Here is an 18293-nt window from a genome sequence, read left to right as displayed (position 1 = left end):
TAATTGGGCTTGTGCGAAACCCAAAGAGTATATAAAACAAAGGTATATAAAATAAATAATAATCAGAAATAACTAATGGTCAAAATAAAATTAAACTTATTTTGTCTTTGCTTCACAGTACAATCTTTGGCGGTAAATTCCTTATATTCTATGGTCTGTCTATGGTTAAGTTTTGCGATAATGTTGTTTGTAGACCGTTTTAATTTTAAAATTTTAATCTTAACTTGACTTGTTTTAAGTTTTTCCCTTTACTGTTTAAAACTATTCTTAGAGCATAAACTTACCACTTTGTGGCTCTTAAGTATGAGTATGATCTTTTTAAAAAAGTATTTACGCAAGTGACGAAAAATTAAAGGTAGCAATCCGGGCAAGAATAATGTAAAAGTCATCTTGACAGCAAGAATATAACCTCTTGTATAGTTTTATCTTTTAGATAGGTAAAAAGTTTTTACCATTGAAATAATGTTTTTAGATGCCCAGCATAATCAACAACGTTGAGGGATCTAGGCAATCAAACGGTGGCAATATGCAACTGGAGTGTTTGGAGTTGGCGGGGTGCACCCTGGACCGGTACATTATAGTGGATAATTCCCGCCCTTCTTTTTTAGAGGTTGGCTTTTTATGTTTTCTTTTTTTCAACTCTGTTCTTAAACATAACCGCTTTGTAATATATTTATAAGTTATCTATAGCATCTACATAAACATAATATGAATCCATGAACCATTACTCAACATCTTATGCCTTTCAGACGGCAATATTATGTATTTATTTTGTAGAATTATAAATTTAATAAAGCTCGCTATTTCATTCAGTTTTTTTTAAACAAGAATCGAAAAATATATATACCACTATCAATCACCATTAGGTGTTAATATATCTCATATAAATTTATAAAAGTAAATATTTATAACATAATAAGGATCAGGTAAATTCAAATTATAAGAGATTTTTCTTAATTTTGACTAATTACGCTTGAGTCTTAATGTTATACTCTAAGTAAAAGCAATAATCCTACTCTTGAAATATCCCATGTAATTCTGTATTTGTATTTTAGATAACTGGCATAGCAGCACAAAGAAGTCCAACATGCAGTGGTTTAAATGCCGGCGACTACAGAAACCTTGCAGCTATACTCAACCATCCAAATTTATCACAGCTCAAAATATTAAACAAAGTTCCTTTGCCACCTGAGATAATGGAACACTTTGCCCGTATCCTTTTTTTTTACAGTTTAAACTGTTTTATTATAAAATGATACCTAATGTCATATATTAAATTAACTATATGTTAATGTATTTTTTACTATAAAAATCTTAATTCTTACTTTAATTATTCTTATAACAAAATCAGATATGCAATGCCATTGTTTGATGGGAGTGTTTCCAGAAATAAGCCGAGTATGGTTAGCAATAGATAGCAACATTTATGTCTGGGCTTTTGAGCATGGCAGTGATGTGGCTTATTTTGATGGCCTAGGAGAGACAATAGTCAGTGTTGGCCTAGTCAAACCCAAGGCTGGTGTATTCCAAAATTTTGTTAAATATTTACTTGTATTAACAACAACAGTAGAAATAGTAGTTTTAGGTAACTATTTTCTTTCATTTAATTTAAATGATATTAAGGAGGAATTATGTAAATTGTAAATTTAATACTGGCAGGTGTAACATTTTCTGCAAGTAAAAATGATGGAAGTGGTGAATTTGAAGAAATACATTTAGTGCCAGAACCAGTATTTGTTTTGCCAACCGATGGTATATCAATGATGTGTGTTAAGTCAACCGCAGAAGGACGCATCTTCATGGGTGGTAAAGATGGATGCTTGTATGAAATAACATATCAGGTAATCAAACTTTTCTAACTTTAAATAACATTTTCCACTAATGTGACTCTGTTATGGGAAATATATGCACTATTATACTTTGTTAAATTTTTAGGCACAGCTAGGTTGGTTCGGTAAACATTGCAAGAAAATTAATCATTCCACAAGTGCTCTATCATTTCTGGTACCTTCGTTCCTAAATGCTGCTTTATATGATGAGGATCCAATAGTTAAAATTGAAGTAGACAATTCAAGACATATATTGTACACTCTAAGTGAAAAGGGGTGTATAGAGGTGTTTGATTTAGGTAGCGATGGAGAGAGTATAAGCAGGGTTGTGAAATTAACACAGGGAAAAATTGTCTCTTGTGCTGTGGATATTGTAAAGTAAGTTTTTTTTAAATTATTTTACCATATATACAGAATTCTAGTTTCGCAATATTAATTACCATACTTCTCTTCATGGATTTTTATGAAATTTTTTATGTATATTCAGGGTTGAGAACCGCCTACTATCTATTTTTTAATCCTGTACAGAGAGTGTCGCGGGCAACAGCTAGTATTATTTTATTGATTTATCATTGTGATAATCATGTTCTCTAAAATACATTTTATTCTTGTGATTTTTAAATATTAAATAAAGCTTTTGTTATGTAAAGTTAACAATAAATAATAGTAATGATGATATTACAGAACATTAGAAGCATCTAACTTTAAGCCAGTTATTTCAATATCAGCTGTGGAAGAATCAGAATCTGATCATTTGAATCTGGTTGCTGTGACGCAAACCGGTGCCAGATTGTACTTCAGTACTGGAAGTGGCGAGTAAGTAATTATCTCATAGTTTACGGAGATTATATATTTCAATATATAATAATTATGTATTTTGTTACACAATAACTTTTTTTTAGCGCCAATCAAAGTGGACCTCAAAGACCTCAGTACCTCACATTGCTGCATGTTAGATTACCTCCAGGATTTACACCTAACTCCTCAGTTTTAAGACCTAAGCAAGTGCATAGTGCTGTTTATGAAAATGGTAAGTTTAAAAGTTTAGTTTAAGGCATAAACTTTCTCAAAGGGTATTTTCAAACTCACCAAATTATACAAAGTTTGTTACTTGTGACTAATTTTATATTTAAACATACAGATATATTGTATCTCAATTTAAAAGTGGGCTTTATATCTATCATATTAAGAGTCACCAACCTTCCCAGAAAGTTTACTTCAATATGTAAAAAAACCTTCTGGCAAAGTATATGTCAATTTTAATACACAATTTAGTACAAATGGTAACTTTGCAGGTTCCCTGGTAATGGTATGCTCTGCTGGAGGTGGTGGCGAGGCGGAGACATTATGGTGCTTGTCTCGTGTGCTGCCCAGTGGTATGAGCTTCAGTGAAGCCCACACAGTGCTGGCACTGGATGGGCCAGCTTGGGCACTCACTGCATTGCCTCCACAGCAAGCAACACGTCTTTCACCTGCTTTGCTGTCTAAAAGAGGTAAGTAATGATCATAGTCTACTACAAAGATTCGTGAAAATTTTACTCAAATTTATATTTGTGATTTTGCAATTTTCGACTAATTTTAATATGAATAATTTGATAGAGTATAAGAATGTGTGTTTGCAGAGGTATGGTCGTGGTCGCGCTGGGCGGTGGTGACAGGCGCGGGCGCTGCGGTGCTGGCCGCAGGCGCGGCGCCTGACTTGTTGCGCACGCTGCTGCGCGACTGCCGCGGACCAGAGGCGCAGCCCGTCAAAGACTTCTTCCAAGTATGTTACAAAAGGCTGCTGTTACTAATATCTAATATCTAGTAAATTACTTTTGAACGTGTTAATTTTTGAGTGTAGACTTTTTTATAACAGTGTGTTGTGTATTTACTAAGGAACTATTCTTCGTCAGTTGCACAGTATAGAGCAGGCGTGTGCGTGCGCGTTGTACCTGGCGTGCGAGGAGTCTACTAGTGGCGACGTGTCCGTCAGCGAGTGGGCCATGCGTGCCTTTTTCCTCTACGGCAGCCAGCTCACACCTGCGCCTGCGCACGCACCCCTCTACCAGCATCCCTCGCAGATGCCATCCACTTTAGGTATACAAGCCGTCATTATAAAGACTTGTATCCTTATGGTCACTAAGCAGGACTTTTATTTCCTCATGTTGTTTATAATTTTTTTTTCTCTATTATATGACTTTTGCAATATAATTTGGTTTATGTTTCCACGTTTTTGATTGCCAGGTTCACCGAAATTCTCACCTCGGCAAATGTCTACACCGATGACGATGCGAGGTCAAGAACAGATAAGGCCGGGTCAATTGAACCAGTCCTACCAGCAGGGTCAAATGAACCAATCCATGGGTGTACCCGGTCAGTCCATGATGCCCCAATCTCCGTTCCAACAGAACACAATGAGTCCAGGATTCAATCAGTCATCTTTCATGGGCAACGTCACCCAGCATCAGAGAGACCCCAACTTCCCAATACAAATGGAGTACAGCGCAAAACATAATGGATTATACATTTATGTCGGCAGAATATTGTCCCCAATATGGAATCTAAAATGCGTTTCCATTTCACTCACGCCTGATAAGAAAGAATTTGTAAGTAAACAATACATTTTTTAATCTTATTTCAAAAACTAATTATATTATAATATAATGGCTATATTTGTGTATGTCAGATGAGCAGCCGTGTGACGGGCGAGGACTGCGCATACATTGTGCGCAAGCTGCAGCGCGTGGCGGTGTTCCTGCAGCGGCCGCTCGGCCCGCCGCACACTGACGAGCACGCCTCCCTACACGCACTCAAACTATTCATAAGTAACATCTTATACACATCAATCTAGTGCAAATAATATTGTATAATAGTAAACATAAAATCATAAAATGTTATGCTAATGTTCTAGCGATGGCGATTGAAATGTTAAGTCTATGGAAAGTGTTGTGCGAACATCAATTCCACGTGATTGCCGCCAGCCTTCCTCCTGACCAGCAGAGCGCGCTGCAGGCCGCAAGCTTCAGGTTTCTATGATATATATTTTACTAGCTGACGCCCGCGACTCGTTCTGCGCGGCATTAAAAAAATACTAAGTACCCTATGTGTTTTTCCAGGCTATGTTCTATATCCATGCCAAATTTCATCATGATTCTTTGGACCGTTCTGGAGATACCTTCAAACAAACATCCATCCATCTAAATATTCGCATTTATAATATTAGTAAGATTGTAAACTTAAATACAAAAATAGCTAAATATAAAATATGCATATGTTTTAGGGAGCTTTTAGTAGGTGGACAGGAAGTAGCGTGCTTGTTGTTAGGATCCCTTGTGGCCGGTTATCTACGCGACAACGCCTCGGTGGATGGAATTTCGCAAAAGTTACGTCAATTCTGCCCTACCCTCTATAGACAAGAAGATGCCACTTGCTCGAAGGTATAATCTGTTCCATTTCAAAATCGAAACTTGCCACCAAAGAAACAGTAAGTAAAACTTTCGTTTTTTTTTTCAGGCTAATGAATTATTAATATTTGCTAAGCAACAAAAGAATCCAGCAGAAAGGGAAGAAATGCTGCAACATGCCTTAAAATTGTGTAAGGTAAATAAAGCTTTTTTTTGTCCTATTTCTAGTATAATTTTTCGGATTATTTAGGACTGATTGATTTACTTTTATATTTTTTAAAGGATGTGGCACCAAACGTGAACCTGCCGTTAATTTGCTCAAAGCTTCTATCGGTCGGGTTTTACTCTGGCGTGGTGGAGTTATGCGTGGCGTGCGCTACTAAGATGGACCCTCAGGACAAGGCGGTGCACTACTACAAGAGTGACCAACCCTCGCAGGATAGAGAGGGACACCTAGCTTACTATAGAAGGTATCTATATCTGTAGAAGATATGATATATGAGATGATGTATGAGATACTAGCCGTCGCTCGCGACGCCGTCCGTGTGGAATAAAAAAAACATAATTAGTAGCCTATGTGTTCTTCCAGACTACGTTTTACATCTATGCCAAATTTCAGTGAGATCCGTTCAGCTGTTCCGGATACCTTAAAACAAACATCCATCCATCTATCTAAAAATTCGCATTTATAATATTAGTAAGAAGTTGTGACTAACTGCATTTTTCACTAAGCGATTAGTCGCGACTAGCGTTCATTTTGTATGAATGTTTAATTTAATTGTGACTTTTGATCGGAATTAAAAGGAGATAATAATAAAAGGGATGAAATGATATCATGTAGGTGTTTTGGTATGCAATGTATTTGTGTCAGGATGGAGATATACCGCGAGGTGTGCGGCGCGCTGGAGCGGCTGTACGAGCGCAGCGCGGAGGCGGCCGGCACCGACCTCTCGCTGTCGCCCACAAGACTCAACACCTCCGCTGCCGACGCCACGCTCACACTCTCGCCGGCTGATGCTAATTATCAGGTCAGAGGGATGGGCCGTTTCAAATATATTTCCTATCCCCTTCTCCTTACGCCCCGCTACACCTAAAATTCTGTTCTACACAGTGTTCCGTATGATGTCCCTATTTTAGTTACGATATTTTTTTCCAGGGAAGAAAACTAGTTTGGGAATGCTTGTCACGTGACGACGAACTGCTCCATGTAGCAGTATACGAATGGCTGGTTTCTAAGAACTTAGGTTCAGGTATGTACTTGACTTGTACAATGTACTATAATTTACCTTTTATACAAAATAAATAAATTCAATTTTTTTACAAAATTTATACAAAATAATTAAATAAATAAATAAATTCTTTAGTATTTGTTTATCTTACTTAATCTACAGTAAGGGAAACCAATTAATGGCTCAGTACGGTAGTTAATTAATTTGTCAATTCCAGAGTTGATATCGCTGGGCGCGTCTCCCCCGGCGTCGCTGCGCACGTACCTGCAGCGTGCGGCTCGCGCCGCCTCGCCCCGCGCCGCGCTGCAGCTGTTAGACTTGCTGTGGAAGGTTCTAGAGCGCGCCGGAGAACACCTGGCAGCTGCTGAAGTGCTGGAGGGACTCGCTACTAGACCTGGGTGAGTTATAATAAATCTGCTTTTAATGACATTCAATGATTGCACAATACGTCGATTTTTTTTTTCGCCTTTGGCACAAACCCTTACTTATAAACCGGATGGTTATGTATAATTTTAAAGTCTCCTTTTGTTTTTTCATTTAATGTGCCACTTCACAATTGCATAATGCATCTGCATTACCATACTTTTATTCCATGAATGTAAGTCTATGGTTAATTTTGATCGCAACGTTGGGCGTATTATTCCCCTAACAGCATAAAAATGTATTATAATCTCGCCTAGTATATATATATATATATATATATTTTAAATAATAAAAAACTTGTATATTGTGTTTAGTTCGGGTGCGACGTTATCCCAGCGCATGTCGTGGCTGTCTGCGGGCGTGGTGTGCGTGCGCGGGGCGGGCGGTGCGGGCGGCGCGGGCGGCGGCGGGGAGCTGCTGCGCCGGCTGGAGGAGGCGGGCGAGGTGGCGCGCGTGCAGGCCGCAGTGCGCAGCGCCGTCGCCGCCAAGGGACCCGCGATCTCGCCACTTCTCATGCGACGGCTGGACGATGAACTGCTAGAGGTCACACAGGTACACCGCCACGACTATCAAATACGTGTTAATAGAAATATCAATTATATGAAAAAGCAACGAGTCATTTACGCCATATTTTATTGACTTCATATTTTATTGACATCATACCCCAAGCATGTTTTATTAGTTAACGCAGGACATGGCCTTTTCACATTATGTGAAATTGCGTACGAGGCAGCGTAATACTTTTTTTTATTTGTATAAAAGGCAATTCTAGATAGTAAAAGTATTTTCCAGTTGTACGAAGAGTATGCGGACCGCTACAACCTATGGGAGTGCAAGTTGGCGATAGTGCAATGTTCGGGACACAACGACGCGCTGCTGGTGGAGAACATCTGGAGCAACATCCTGGCGGAGGCGGAGGCTGTGGCCCGCAACCTCCCCACGCCCGACGAGCGCCTCGCCTCCGTACTTAGCAAGTTCACAACTTTGGGCAGAGAGTATGTCAATACTGGACACTGCTTCCCGCTATGTGAGTTTTATTTTTCATTTTATACTATTTATTTATTTTTATTTAGCTTTTTTTTCGTTTTTTGGATCAATAAATAAATGTTTTACCTGATTTTATATACTAATTGTTTTTTTTTTCAGATTTTATTGTCCGCCAATTAGAAATAATGAGTTGCAAAATGCAAGCAGACAAGAGTATGGTGTTCAAGGCTGTTCTGAATATAGGCGTATCTCTCGAGCAAGTGCTCGATATTTATATTAAGTGAGTTATTTTACTATCTTTGAATCCCCTTTTTTGGGGATTGATGGAAAAATTATATTTTTAGCTAGTATGTTTGTAACCTGTTGCGTAAAGGGCCGGACGGATTTTGGTTTACTATGAAATACTCTTACTAGAAGGAGCTAATGTGTGCATGCCTCATAGGCTACTTTTAAGACCGCTTGTTTTCGACATAAATGAGAGATTTGTTGTTACAGATTGGTGAGTGTGAACGAGCGTGTATGGCTGGGTTGCGGGGACGAGTCGCACGTGTGCGGCGCGGCGGCTGCGCTGCTGGCGGCGGCGCGCGCGGACGTGTCCGGTCTGCCCGCAGCGCCGCGCCGCCGCGCCCTCGCCCGCTGCAAGGACCTGCATGAGGCTGCGCTCTCCGCGCTGCAGGTCTGTATCATAAACCGTATGAATACAACAGTCTAGTACTAGTCCAATACTCGTTTTAGACATTGTTAGCTAAAATCCTTTGGCAAGAATGGCGCGCTTTCGTTACAAAGTCAAGTGTCAGAATGATTAGTGAGGGGACATAGCCGTCGATATTTTAGTAAGGCTAGTGTTGCGCCAGTACACCGGCAGTATCGGATTTTCTTCCTAACACTCGTAACAACGTATTTTACCGAATGGATTGCCAAGATTGGTCCAACACATTATAGAAGACAGCCGTGTCCGGCAGGTCTAAATCTTAGGAAAAACAACAATGTTTTGACGCGAAAATAATATTTATGTCTGTTTTCGTTCCAGTCCCGGCCGAACACGAAGCATCTCATCGACAAGCTGACAGTGGCGCAGGCGTACTTGGATCGAATGGAATAGCATATTTCCTAAATAATTATAGCACTTTGTAATTTGTCAATCAGAATTCTACCATTTTTATAATAAGATTTTTTTGAAGATCCTTTATTTTTGTATTGAAATGAAACAATAGTGAAAGTTGACATTTAATTTATAAAATAACTGCATGAATGAACTTTATTCAGAATATTAAAGTTTCTTACAAATATATACATTGGCGAGAATTATTGGATTACAGATAATATGGTATGGCAGTGAATTAACAATATGAATTTTGTCAGGACATCGAATCATCAAAAATAATGTTTGAAAAAAAAATTAAATAAAATTGCCATAAATCATGTGCATATAAAAATGGAAACGCGACGAATTAAAGTCGTACAAGTCTGAAGAGGCATTACTGAATCGTTTCTATTTTTGTAAATAAAATTTTTGAAGTACAATATCTCTGTATTTATTTTATCCTAAATATGTGCAACAATAAAATGCAGCCTGTGAGATCGTACCGGTTTGGTTCATTTAAAACAGAGTCCTAAAGGACTAGATAAACTTTGGTAAATTATTAAAATACTAAGATTTCTTTTAAGTGTATACTTGATCTAATACTTACTAAGGGATGCACTATAATTATTTGTTGTGTGCCTTTATTTTTTGTAGTGAAACTAATTTCCTTTTCATAGTGTGTCCATTGTCTAAATTGATGCATCCCTCATCGTCTCTCTCGCGTGTCATCGATCAGCAATGGTTACGAAGAATCGTCAAAAGGGTTTGTATTAATGGGGTTACCTTGGCTGTCGTAATCGGGATACGTATAAAGACTATTTTGAGTACCGCTGACAGTCGGCAGGCCTATAGTGTTAGGAGATATGGTTTGATGCTTCCCTATCTCCTTGCCCGAGGGACTCTTCCTAACGATAGTCGTGTACGTTGGCGTGGACTTGATGGGCATGTCTTTGATTTTGGTGGCGGCTCGATACGTTCCGAACTCGTCCGGCGGCGGTGGTAGAGAAAATCCGTCGGAGGTTTGCGTTATTTCAGATGTTTCGTCGCTCAGCTCCTTTGCTAGTTTGTGTCGCATTTTTCTCGGCATCGTGTAAAATGTGTTCATCTGCAATAACAGATATTTTAATTCAATGACGAAATCTATTTTCGGTTCTCGTATAAAGGAATTGAGTAAGCTTACCGGTTTAGCGACGTTATAATTAGTTTCTGGGGGTAGATGCATGACTAGATGATCGCAGAGGGCATCCATGTCTCGCTTCCTGCTGACGTTCTGCATGGAGTGCATCCTGCAGCTGGCGCTGTGGCGCAGCCCGTCACCCCCGCCCCCGCCCGCGCCGCCGCCCGCTCGGCCCCCCGCCTCGCCCAGCTCGTGCACGTATCGCGCCGAGTGGAAGGAGCCGGTGCGCCGCACGTCGTAGTTCTTGCTGGGATAGCGCGAGATGGCGCGCCGGAACGAGTCCGTGCGCCGCACGTTGCACTCGCTGCCCTCGCCCTCCTCGCTGTCGTGATACGTCTCACAGTTTGTATCTGAAAATACAAAAACATTATACATGTCTGATTTATCATGGCTTTCTGAAACCAAAATCAACGTTTGAAACATATTGTTATCTCTGTTTTGTCAAAGATAATGACAGGGATGGCGATATGTGTCATATAGAGGTTTTGGACTCAGAAATACACGGTTATTACTGAACAGGCAAACGAGCACGTCTAATGTGAAATACGTGACTAATAAAATTTTCAGCAACACATCTATATGTGTCACACCCTTTTCTTTGATAACGAAGAAAATGCCATTTTAGTCTTCAGTATTCATAAATATATGTATGAAATATGCAATGTGAAATGTTTCCCATTTGTATACACGATGAGGTAGGTTAATAAAAAGGGATAGTAAATGAATACCCTCAGTGCTATAGGCGCAGAGTGGGGGGTCTGAGTGCGCGCGCGGGAGGTCGTGCCGGGCGCCGCGCTCGTGCGCACACAGCACGAGGCCGCACGCCGCCAGCGCCAGCAGCAGCACACCGCCGCATAGTGCCAGCGCCAGCGCGGTTATGTTGCTCACCGCGCTCACTGGACCCATCTCACCTATTTTTATTGTTTATGGAAGCATTATAAATAAGACTTAAATCCTCATGCACACTGTATTTAAAAATACACAATTTACCTTCAGTTTCATCAATAATGCTCTCTTTGTCTATCTCGACTGTACTGCTCTCTCCTTTAGCGTTGAACGCTACCACGACAAACTTATACGTCTCTTCTTTCGGCTCTTGAATTATGAACTTAGGCTCTTGATTTATAATCGACAGAGTTTGTTCCTCGGAGTCCGAAGAAAATACGTTGAATTTGAATTTCTGAAAGAATTTAGTAGTAATATAATTTACTAGTTATATCTATCCAGTAAACTGTGGTGTAGTTTAACAGCCAACTAACCTGTTGCAAGCCACCATCATGTCCCTTGTCACAAGTGACAGTGATTTCGTTCTCATATTTGACGGCTCTGCAGGCGGAGGGCGGGCGCGGCGCGGTCTCGTCCGTGACCAGGAAGGAGCACTTGGTCTGCGGTAAGCCGCTACCCACCACATTGTTCAGACCCCAGCAACGTATCAATGCTGAAACAATTAAAACAATTATGTAGGTATAACATATTTGTACCCACAACCTGCTCTTGTCTCTACGGGGGGTTGGGACGGTATACACTACTCCTCCATCTTTACCAGCCGTCATATTTAATTAGTCTATCTCTACCTTTGTAGCCATTTACATTCAATCTCATTTACTTTTTGGCTATGTGATCATCATCTCCGCATAAAATGCCCAAACCTTCTGCTTCACAATTTCTCCATCAATGGCGCTACTTTGAAACTTCCTCTGAAACAAAGTTATGCTTACTATAGGAGGTGTCATTAGGTCTTCTGTACGTGAGCGTGGACTCTTCAGTCTCGACGTTGTATGTCTGATTGTTGCGACGTTTGTTGGCGTCCATCGTCTCGCTGATGAATGCCCAGCGGTACGAGCTCGGCGCTGGGTTTGATCTCACACTGCATGTTATGTTTATACTGTCATCTTCTGCCACGCCGTACTCTGCTATCGTTTCATCTTCGCAATACGCTGGGTCTAAAGTATACAAAATCTATTAAATAAAAAAAAACGTGGACTATAGTGTATAATCTGTACCCAAGTTTGTTTTGCCAACAAGTATCGTAATGTTTAATCGTACTAATATATTATAACTACGAATGTTTAGAATTTACATATTTGGATGTTTGTCTGAAGGTATCTCCAGAACGGCTGCATGGATCTGACTGAAATTTGGCACAGTTAGAGAACAGCCTAGGCTGTCTGGAAGAACTAATAAACTACTAAATAAGTTATATTTTTAATTCCGCGAGAAGTAGTTTTCTATAATATACAGTTTATTATCACCGTGGATTAGGTTAAAAATGCAACATGAATGTGAACAAACGCCTTCGGTGCGTGCGAATGCGAGTTTACTTTAGTAAGTGAAAAGAATAGTGGCATTGAACGTGTAAAATATTCTTACAAGTGACATCAATGAGAATGGGGTCACTGTACGCAGAGCCCTCGTTGTTGGTGGCGGCGCACACGTACTCCCCCGCATCAGACTCTGATATCTCCCTCAGTTCTAACGTCGGCTTGATCGATGACTCCTCGTGATCGTACTTCTGGTTCACCAGATCATCCTGTAAGAATCACTAAAGGGTGTTATTGTTGGTTTAAAAGTATGATCAAGATTAAAGTTAAATATAAATGTAAGTATTAATGAAGCGTTTTTTAAATAAATTTGAATTTTATGTCGTAAAATTATTTTCTACAATGTGTTAGATTACCCCATGGAACCAGGTGACTTGGTACACGGACGGGTTTGCCTCGTAGCTGCAGTTGATGGTCAAATTGGTGCCCTTCACAGCAGTCAGAGTGTTGTTCTCCACTTCTCCCTCCACAACTATTTGTAATTGCGGAGGATCTGTAATTAAAGTTACGATATTTCAGTTTCAAAAGTAATAAGCCCTTAATGTAGCTATCCTATACGAGCGTTTTGTGTATTTGTTCATTTGTGACTGTACTTCTCGTACCCAGACGTGAACGTATGAAGTAATATATAAGATCTTGCTGGCATGAACTTCTGGATTAGAAGTAGTTAAGCTGTACTGAGTTAAAGGCTCAAGTATTTTTTTATAACAGAAGGGGGCAAACGAGCAGCGGGAACACCGAGGTGTTCAACGACGCCCATGGACATCAATACCAGAGGAACCGCAGATGCGTTGCCGTATTACGCCATCACTTAGTCTGTTGTACTATGGGTAGTAAGTATGGAGACACTAACAGAGCACAGTGAGCGGCAGTGGCTGAGCGCAGACGAGGCGGGGAGCGGTGCGCGAGCTGGCCGGCGCGCAGCACGTCAGCAGCGCCTCGTCGTGCTGCGCGCTCACTGACAGCTGCACCTCGCTCACCACCAGCCGCTGCGCCGGCTCTCGCTAAACATATATAATACAACTTCTTAGTATTTGATACACTTCATAATTTCCTCTTTATTGTCCATTTTAAAACCCGAATAGAACAGAAGGTAAGTGTAAAGTAAAGATGGAGTTATTCAAAACCTGCAAGTTTACTGCTTATTTTACATAACTGGACAATCATATGAAATTTGACTTTATATCATCGGATAAAGTAAAGCCACACTCACGGTGATGTTCTGGTCGAGGTTATGTATCTGTGTGGCGTTGAGGCACCAGAGCACGGGCGGCGGCGGACGCGCGCCCAACACGCGGCACTGCGCGCGCAGCGGCCGGCCCGCACGCACGCGCCCGCTCGACAGCGCCTCGCCCTCCTCCCCGCTCACCCGCATCATCACCAGCTCCGGCGGTACTGCGGTACATAAGCATTTTATTGTACTGGAGGTGCTTGACACAACCATCCTTTAAGATGATACCCTAGCTTAAATTAACACTTCTTTTGTTGGTTGCAGTAAATCTCTCTTTTTTCAGCACAGGATACAAGTTTGCACAGTCAATTTACCCAAACATATAGTTTATACAAGCTACATTCTGTAAACAATAACTAAAATAGGAAATGAGTACTCACGATACATATCAATAGTGATGTCAATGGAGAGTGGCGGAGTCCTGTCGTTGTTGTTGGCGAGGCAGGTGAGCAGGCGGCCGTGGTCCTCGCGTCGCAGGGGCCCGTACAGCAGGTCGCCGCGCACGCGCTGCTCCGACAGCGGCGTCGTGGTGTTCTTCAGCAGCCGAGGACCCGCCCACCACGACAGCGACGACTGCGGCTTGCCTTACACAATACAAGCAATAGATCGATACCTAAATTAGCCAAGATAATGTGAAAACAAAGTCTTAAGTTATTTCATGCAAACTGTTCACTGTACTTCGGTATACTCAAGTTTCTTCTTAAGTATTGGTGTAGAAGCAATCGTATGTGAATGGGTGGGTAGGTACGTACATATAAGTTAGTTAACAACGTGATTTGAATGAGGGAGGTGATAATGTAATTTATTGTCAACACATTCACGAAGCTGACGCGTCACGTCATGTCAGCTGGCCGCGCCGGACGCCGCCCATCTTCTGCCAGGTCATTGTCACAGCGATTAGCCAGTTTGTGCCGGTCTTTCACTCAAAAATATATCTACTTCCTTTTTGTGAAGGGTTTGGATTACGTATTTTAATTTTTTTTGAGTTTTTAATCGTGTTATAAATGTTGTAATGTCTTTGAATGGATTAAATGTCTTAGTATTATTTCTCATGTATGGAAGTAGGTATTATAATATTCAAAAACATTGGCACAAACATTAACACAACAGTTTTACCTTACGTCTATTGTTTTAATTATTATTTCATAAATTTGTACTGTTTATCATCATATGTAACCACCACACTCGTTAAAATCGCTAAATTTGGTCAAGATACAGCGCTTTTAATACTAAAAAAAAAACAATTTTAAATACCTCCAAAGACGACACAGAATAGATGCACGGTGTCACCGACGTAGTATGGCCCGAGGTTCCTGCTGGTGTTGGCGCCCGCGCTGGCCGTCGTCACGCGCGTCCCGTTTTCGTGAATCACCCACAAACGCTGAGGCGGCTCTAGATAAAGTTTTAAAGAAATGTAACAACAATAGCTTACTTTAAATGTTTCATGTGATGCTAAATAACAACCAAGTTTTGTAGACGTGTGTATTTATTATTATTTACAATAGTCAATCCAGACAAACAATCAGACCCTGACGTACATATATTGTTTCAGCCACAGGCTTCATTGGACATATCATATTTCATTAAATACTCTTAAAGCAATAAATATTGTTTAATCTTGATAGATATTACATTCAAAAGTGGATTACTGATTAATTATATCGTTAGATTGGGGTAAAAGACAAAGACGCCAATCTTTCTTCTCTTCTACCTCAACATTTCAATTATGTTATACAAAGCCAAAATTCAACTGGGTCAACATAATAGACTATGGCCTAGGGTCTCATAACTTGGGGTAGGCTCCAAGCCCCGGAGCGAGGACGTATAGTGAACTGATGATGAAGACTTGTTTCTCGGGTTGGATAAAATGAACACTTGTGGTTTAGCTATGTAAGTTGTAAGTAAAAGGTTAATTTACCGTTATATTATACATTTTCCTAATCAGTGCAGATTTTTGTGTATAGTTTTTTTAAATGTCCACAACACCTGTAATAATGTCTGTGTGGCGGTACCTTAACATGATGCAATGTTTACGTGGCGTAATTGCCTGTAAATGGGGTGAATTGTTCCGGCGCTGTCAGCTTCCTCATTATGCTCGCGGACCAATTAATGCCGTAGCGGCTACGGGACCGCTATTTTAGTTCGCGATGAATAAGCGCGCCGCACTTATATACAATTAACTTTTTTAACAATTTATTTTTAACTACAAATTAAGTAAATGCTACAGTTAAATTAATGTTGCCTATTTGTTTGTTCATTGGCGTAGTTTTTGGCCTTAGTTAAGTACTTATGTATTCAATATTTAGGCGTCGAGATACTTGCCGATGGCATATAAAACACAACGTACGTTGTCTCATGTATGACTTACCTATAACTTCCAATGTGATATAAGTTTTGTGTGCGCGACTCGACTCGAAGTCGGCGAAGCAGTAGTACTGTCCGGCGTCAGACGGTCGCACAGCGAGGATCTGCAGCCGCTCTTCGGTCTCGTCTTCCGAGGTGATAAGTTTGTAGCGACCGCCAGGGGACAGCACGTCGCTATTGTCGCCACGCAGGTCGCGACTGCTGGCCACGCCCGAGTTAAAATATATTAATAATTGTAACATGTTATAAGACACTTTCTTCAATTAGGAACTATACGTGCGACTCTTGTCTCTCATAAAAATACGAATAACAGTATTAATATTTAGGTCATAGATTCGAAACCTCAAATCGAATATTGGCGTGAATCGTTTGATGCAAGCCATTAATTTTTCCTGCCTACATCTGTAAGATATACAGTCGCTACATAAAACGCCGTCTATATGCAATCGCACTCCGTGTTGCATGCGAGCAGTATCAAGTGTATACTTTAGCTGTGAGTGTTCACTTGTATCGTATTACGGATGACACGAGCTGCGGCAAGTGATTTGCGTGACGAAGCCAACTACCTACATATGAACTGCGCCGCTGATTACCTGCTTGCTAAGTATACATTATCCCTCGTATTGTGGTAACTAAAAACAGATTATCTTCTGTTACACTGAGTCGTGTAGATTTCTCATAGTTTATTTTCACAAGAACATTTATTGATTACTAAACAACTCTAACAAAACTAAAAATCTCTATTGATGAATTTAGTTATCGAACACACAAAGTCCCGCATTTTAGTTTTCAATGGTCAGAACAGAAACCGTCATTAAGACCAGTTCAAGTATCAAGGTACCAAAATTATAATTGATCACCTATAGAATGCTGTGGGCGAGCCATCTCTGTACCAGGCGATGATCCTGAGTATATCTCCTTCGTTTTCTGCTGTCACGTTGCACGGCAGCTCCGTGCTCTGCCCCACCACAGCTTCCACTAGCAAAAATCACATAGTCACCTACAATAAGGCTAGCAAAGCATCTGGTTCTTCTAGTGCCAATGTCCATGGGCGTCAGCCATCTCTTAACACTAAGGGTCCCATTGTCCTTTGCTCCTTTTATCACTTATAAGATTTTCTAAGGTCTGCGATAGCAAAATATTAGTGAGTCACAAAATAATCTTGACTAGACTTTAGAAACGTTAAATTTAATTTGGGAATTGGGAAACTGATCACAAAGAAATGTGTCTTTTGTGCCTAAAGGGCTAAGTTCTATTAAAAAGATTAAAAGCAAAAACTTAATTTACAGTATAAAATTTTTAGTATTTCATGTAAGTAAAAAGTATTCATCTAATTGATTAGAAATAAAAATATTCTCACTCAAAGGCTCGTAGATTACAGAGTACATGATTGCATACGACTGGATGTCATAAATCTACACACTCATATCCTTGTCATTAATCATCAGGTAGAGAATGCACTTTAAAAATATTATGGGACACAGCAAAATATTTGTGTTTGTGTTTGTGTTTACAGTCGTTGCACTGTAAACACACAAAATACATAATTTGTACAGTATTATCACCAAATCTTTTTTATAAAATAGTAATTTATCGGTAAAATACTAATGTAAGCAGCTTGAAAGTATTATATGAAAAACTTTTTAATCCTCAAAGTTTTAGAAGTTAAGGCGCGAATAATTTCAAAAATATTAATCTGCTTACAAATATTTTTTTAAAAATCGCAAAACAATTGTTAAGTAGCGCGTAATTCTTCATCTTGGGTTATCTGCTTGTCAATACGGAATATCACTTACCTGTAATAATTTCCTCTTGCGCATTTAAACTTTTAAGTAACACAACCGCCACCAGAAGCAAGTCTATTCGACGCATCTTGCAAAAGATCTCACGTTACCATTTATTATATAATGAAATACTTTTATGACACACATAAGAGGGTCCAAAATATATCATTTCGGCGCGAACGCACACTGAGCGATCTTAGCAGTCGCAGCGGACGCAGCGGACACGCGATTCAATTGGCGCGCTCGTTGGCAATGGACGACGTCGGCGTTGGGCCAGGGAGCGCGGGACTCCACCGCCGCTGTTCCCGGCCGCTTCCGGAGCGCCCGGTCTCCGCCGTGACGTCACGCCCGCCCGCCGCCGCTCAAACAATGCCCGCTCGCCGCTTACAGATTAGCGGTTACCCTCATGCCCAAACTAAAATCTGAGAGACTGTCCTGTCGAAACCTATGATAACATGGGTCTTGATTTAAGATAACC

The 18293-nt window shown here is 40.4% G+C and overlaps 2 protein-coding genes across 3 annotated transcripts; one reads left to right on the top strand and one right to left on the bottom strand.

Moving 5' to 3' along the window:
* The first annotated feature begins 170 nt into the window (after positions 1-170).
* Nup154 (nuclear pore complex protein Nup154) lies at positions 171-9378 on the top strand. Of its 2 annotated transcripts, none has more exons than XM_013326800.1 (25): positions 171-355; positions 473-610; positions 1056-1212; positions 1352-1585; positions 1660-1841; positions 1936-2207; positions 2514-2645; positions 2732-2859; positions 3125-3322; positions 3452-3594; positions 3725-3908; positions 4056-4417; positions 4498-4636; positions 4723-4837; positions 5092-5248; positions 5325-5411; positions 5498-5685; positions 6087-6243; positions 6372-6465; positions 6662-6842; positions 7182-7419; positions 7660-7894; positions 8014-8134; positions 8350-8530; positions 8885-9378. In XM_013326800.1, the coding sequence occupies exons 2-25, from the start codon at positions 473-475 to the stop codon at positions 8954-8956; spliced, it is 4095 nt and encodes a 1364-aa protein (XP_013182254.1). In that variant the 5' UTR covers positions 171-355; the 3' UTR covers positions 8957-9378. The 2 variants fall into 2 exon arrangements, with proteins under 2 accessions (XP_013182254.1, XP_013182255.1); XM_013326801.1 differs by having other exon boundaries at positions 171-378.
* Positions 9379-9466: 88 nt separating this feature from the next.
* Positions 9467-18087, bottom strand: LOC106128418 (neural cell adhesion molecule 2). Its single transcript, XM_013326802.1, has 15 exons — positions 17828-18087; positions 16892-17009; positions 16036-16229; positions 14922-15059; positions 14048-14251; positions 13650-13831; positions 13290-13440; positions 12793-12929; positions 12486-12645; positions 11834-12058; positions 11375-11553; positions 11106-11295; positions 10844-11026; positions 10119-10465; positions 9467-10043 (listed from the first exon to the last, which is right to left on the bottom strand). The coding sequence occupies exons 1-15, from the start codon at positions 17901-17903 to the stop codon at positions 9681-9683; spliced, it is 2847 nt and encodes a 948-aa protein (XP_013182256.1). The 5' UTR covers positions 17904-18087; the 3' UTR covers positions 9467-9680.
* Between the last annotated feature and the right edge of the window lie 206 nt (positions 18088-18293).

This window comes from Papilio xuthus, unplaced genomic scaffold, assembly GCF_000836235.2.
Source record: "Papilio xuthus unplaced genomic scaffold, Pxut_1.1 DF828780.1, whole genome shotgun sequence".
Lineage (NCBI taxonomy): Eukaryota > Metazoa > Arthropoda > Insecta > Lepidoptera > Papilionidae > Papilio > Papilio xuthus.
This window is presented reverse-complemented; position numbering and strand designations above follow the sequence as displayed.

Bases quoted from the DNA above. Each gene is read 5' to 3' on its own strand.
- Nup154 (XM_013326800.1), top strand. From the start codon at position 473: ATGCCCAGCATAATCAACAACGTTGAGGGATCTAGGCAATCAAACGGT. The intron at 1,586-1,659 runs GTAACTATTTTC...TAATACTGGCAG, and splicing joins AGTAGAAATAGTAGTTTTAG to GTGTAACATTTTCTGCAAGT. The intron at 5,412-5,497 runs GTAAATAAAGCT...TATTTTTTAAAG, and splicing joins ATGCCTTAAAATTGTGTAAG to GATGTGGCACCAAACGTGAA.
- LOC106128418 (XM_013326802.1), bottom strand. From the start codon at position 17,903: ATGCGTCGAATAGACTTGCTTCTGGTGGCGGTTGTGTTACTTAAAAGT. The intron at 15,060-16,035 runs GTAAGTCATACA...AACTTTATCTAG, and splicing joins TATCACATTGGAAGTTATAG to AGCCGCCTCAGCGTTTGTGG. The intron at 12,646-12,792 runs GTAATCTAACAC...TGATTCTTACAG, and splicing joins AAGTCACCTGGTTCCATGGG to GATGATCTGGTGAACCAGAA.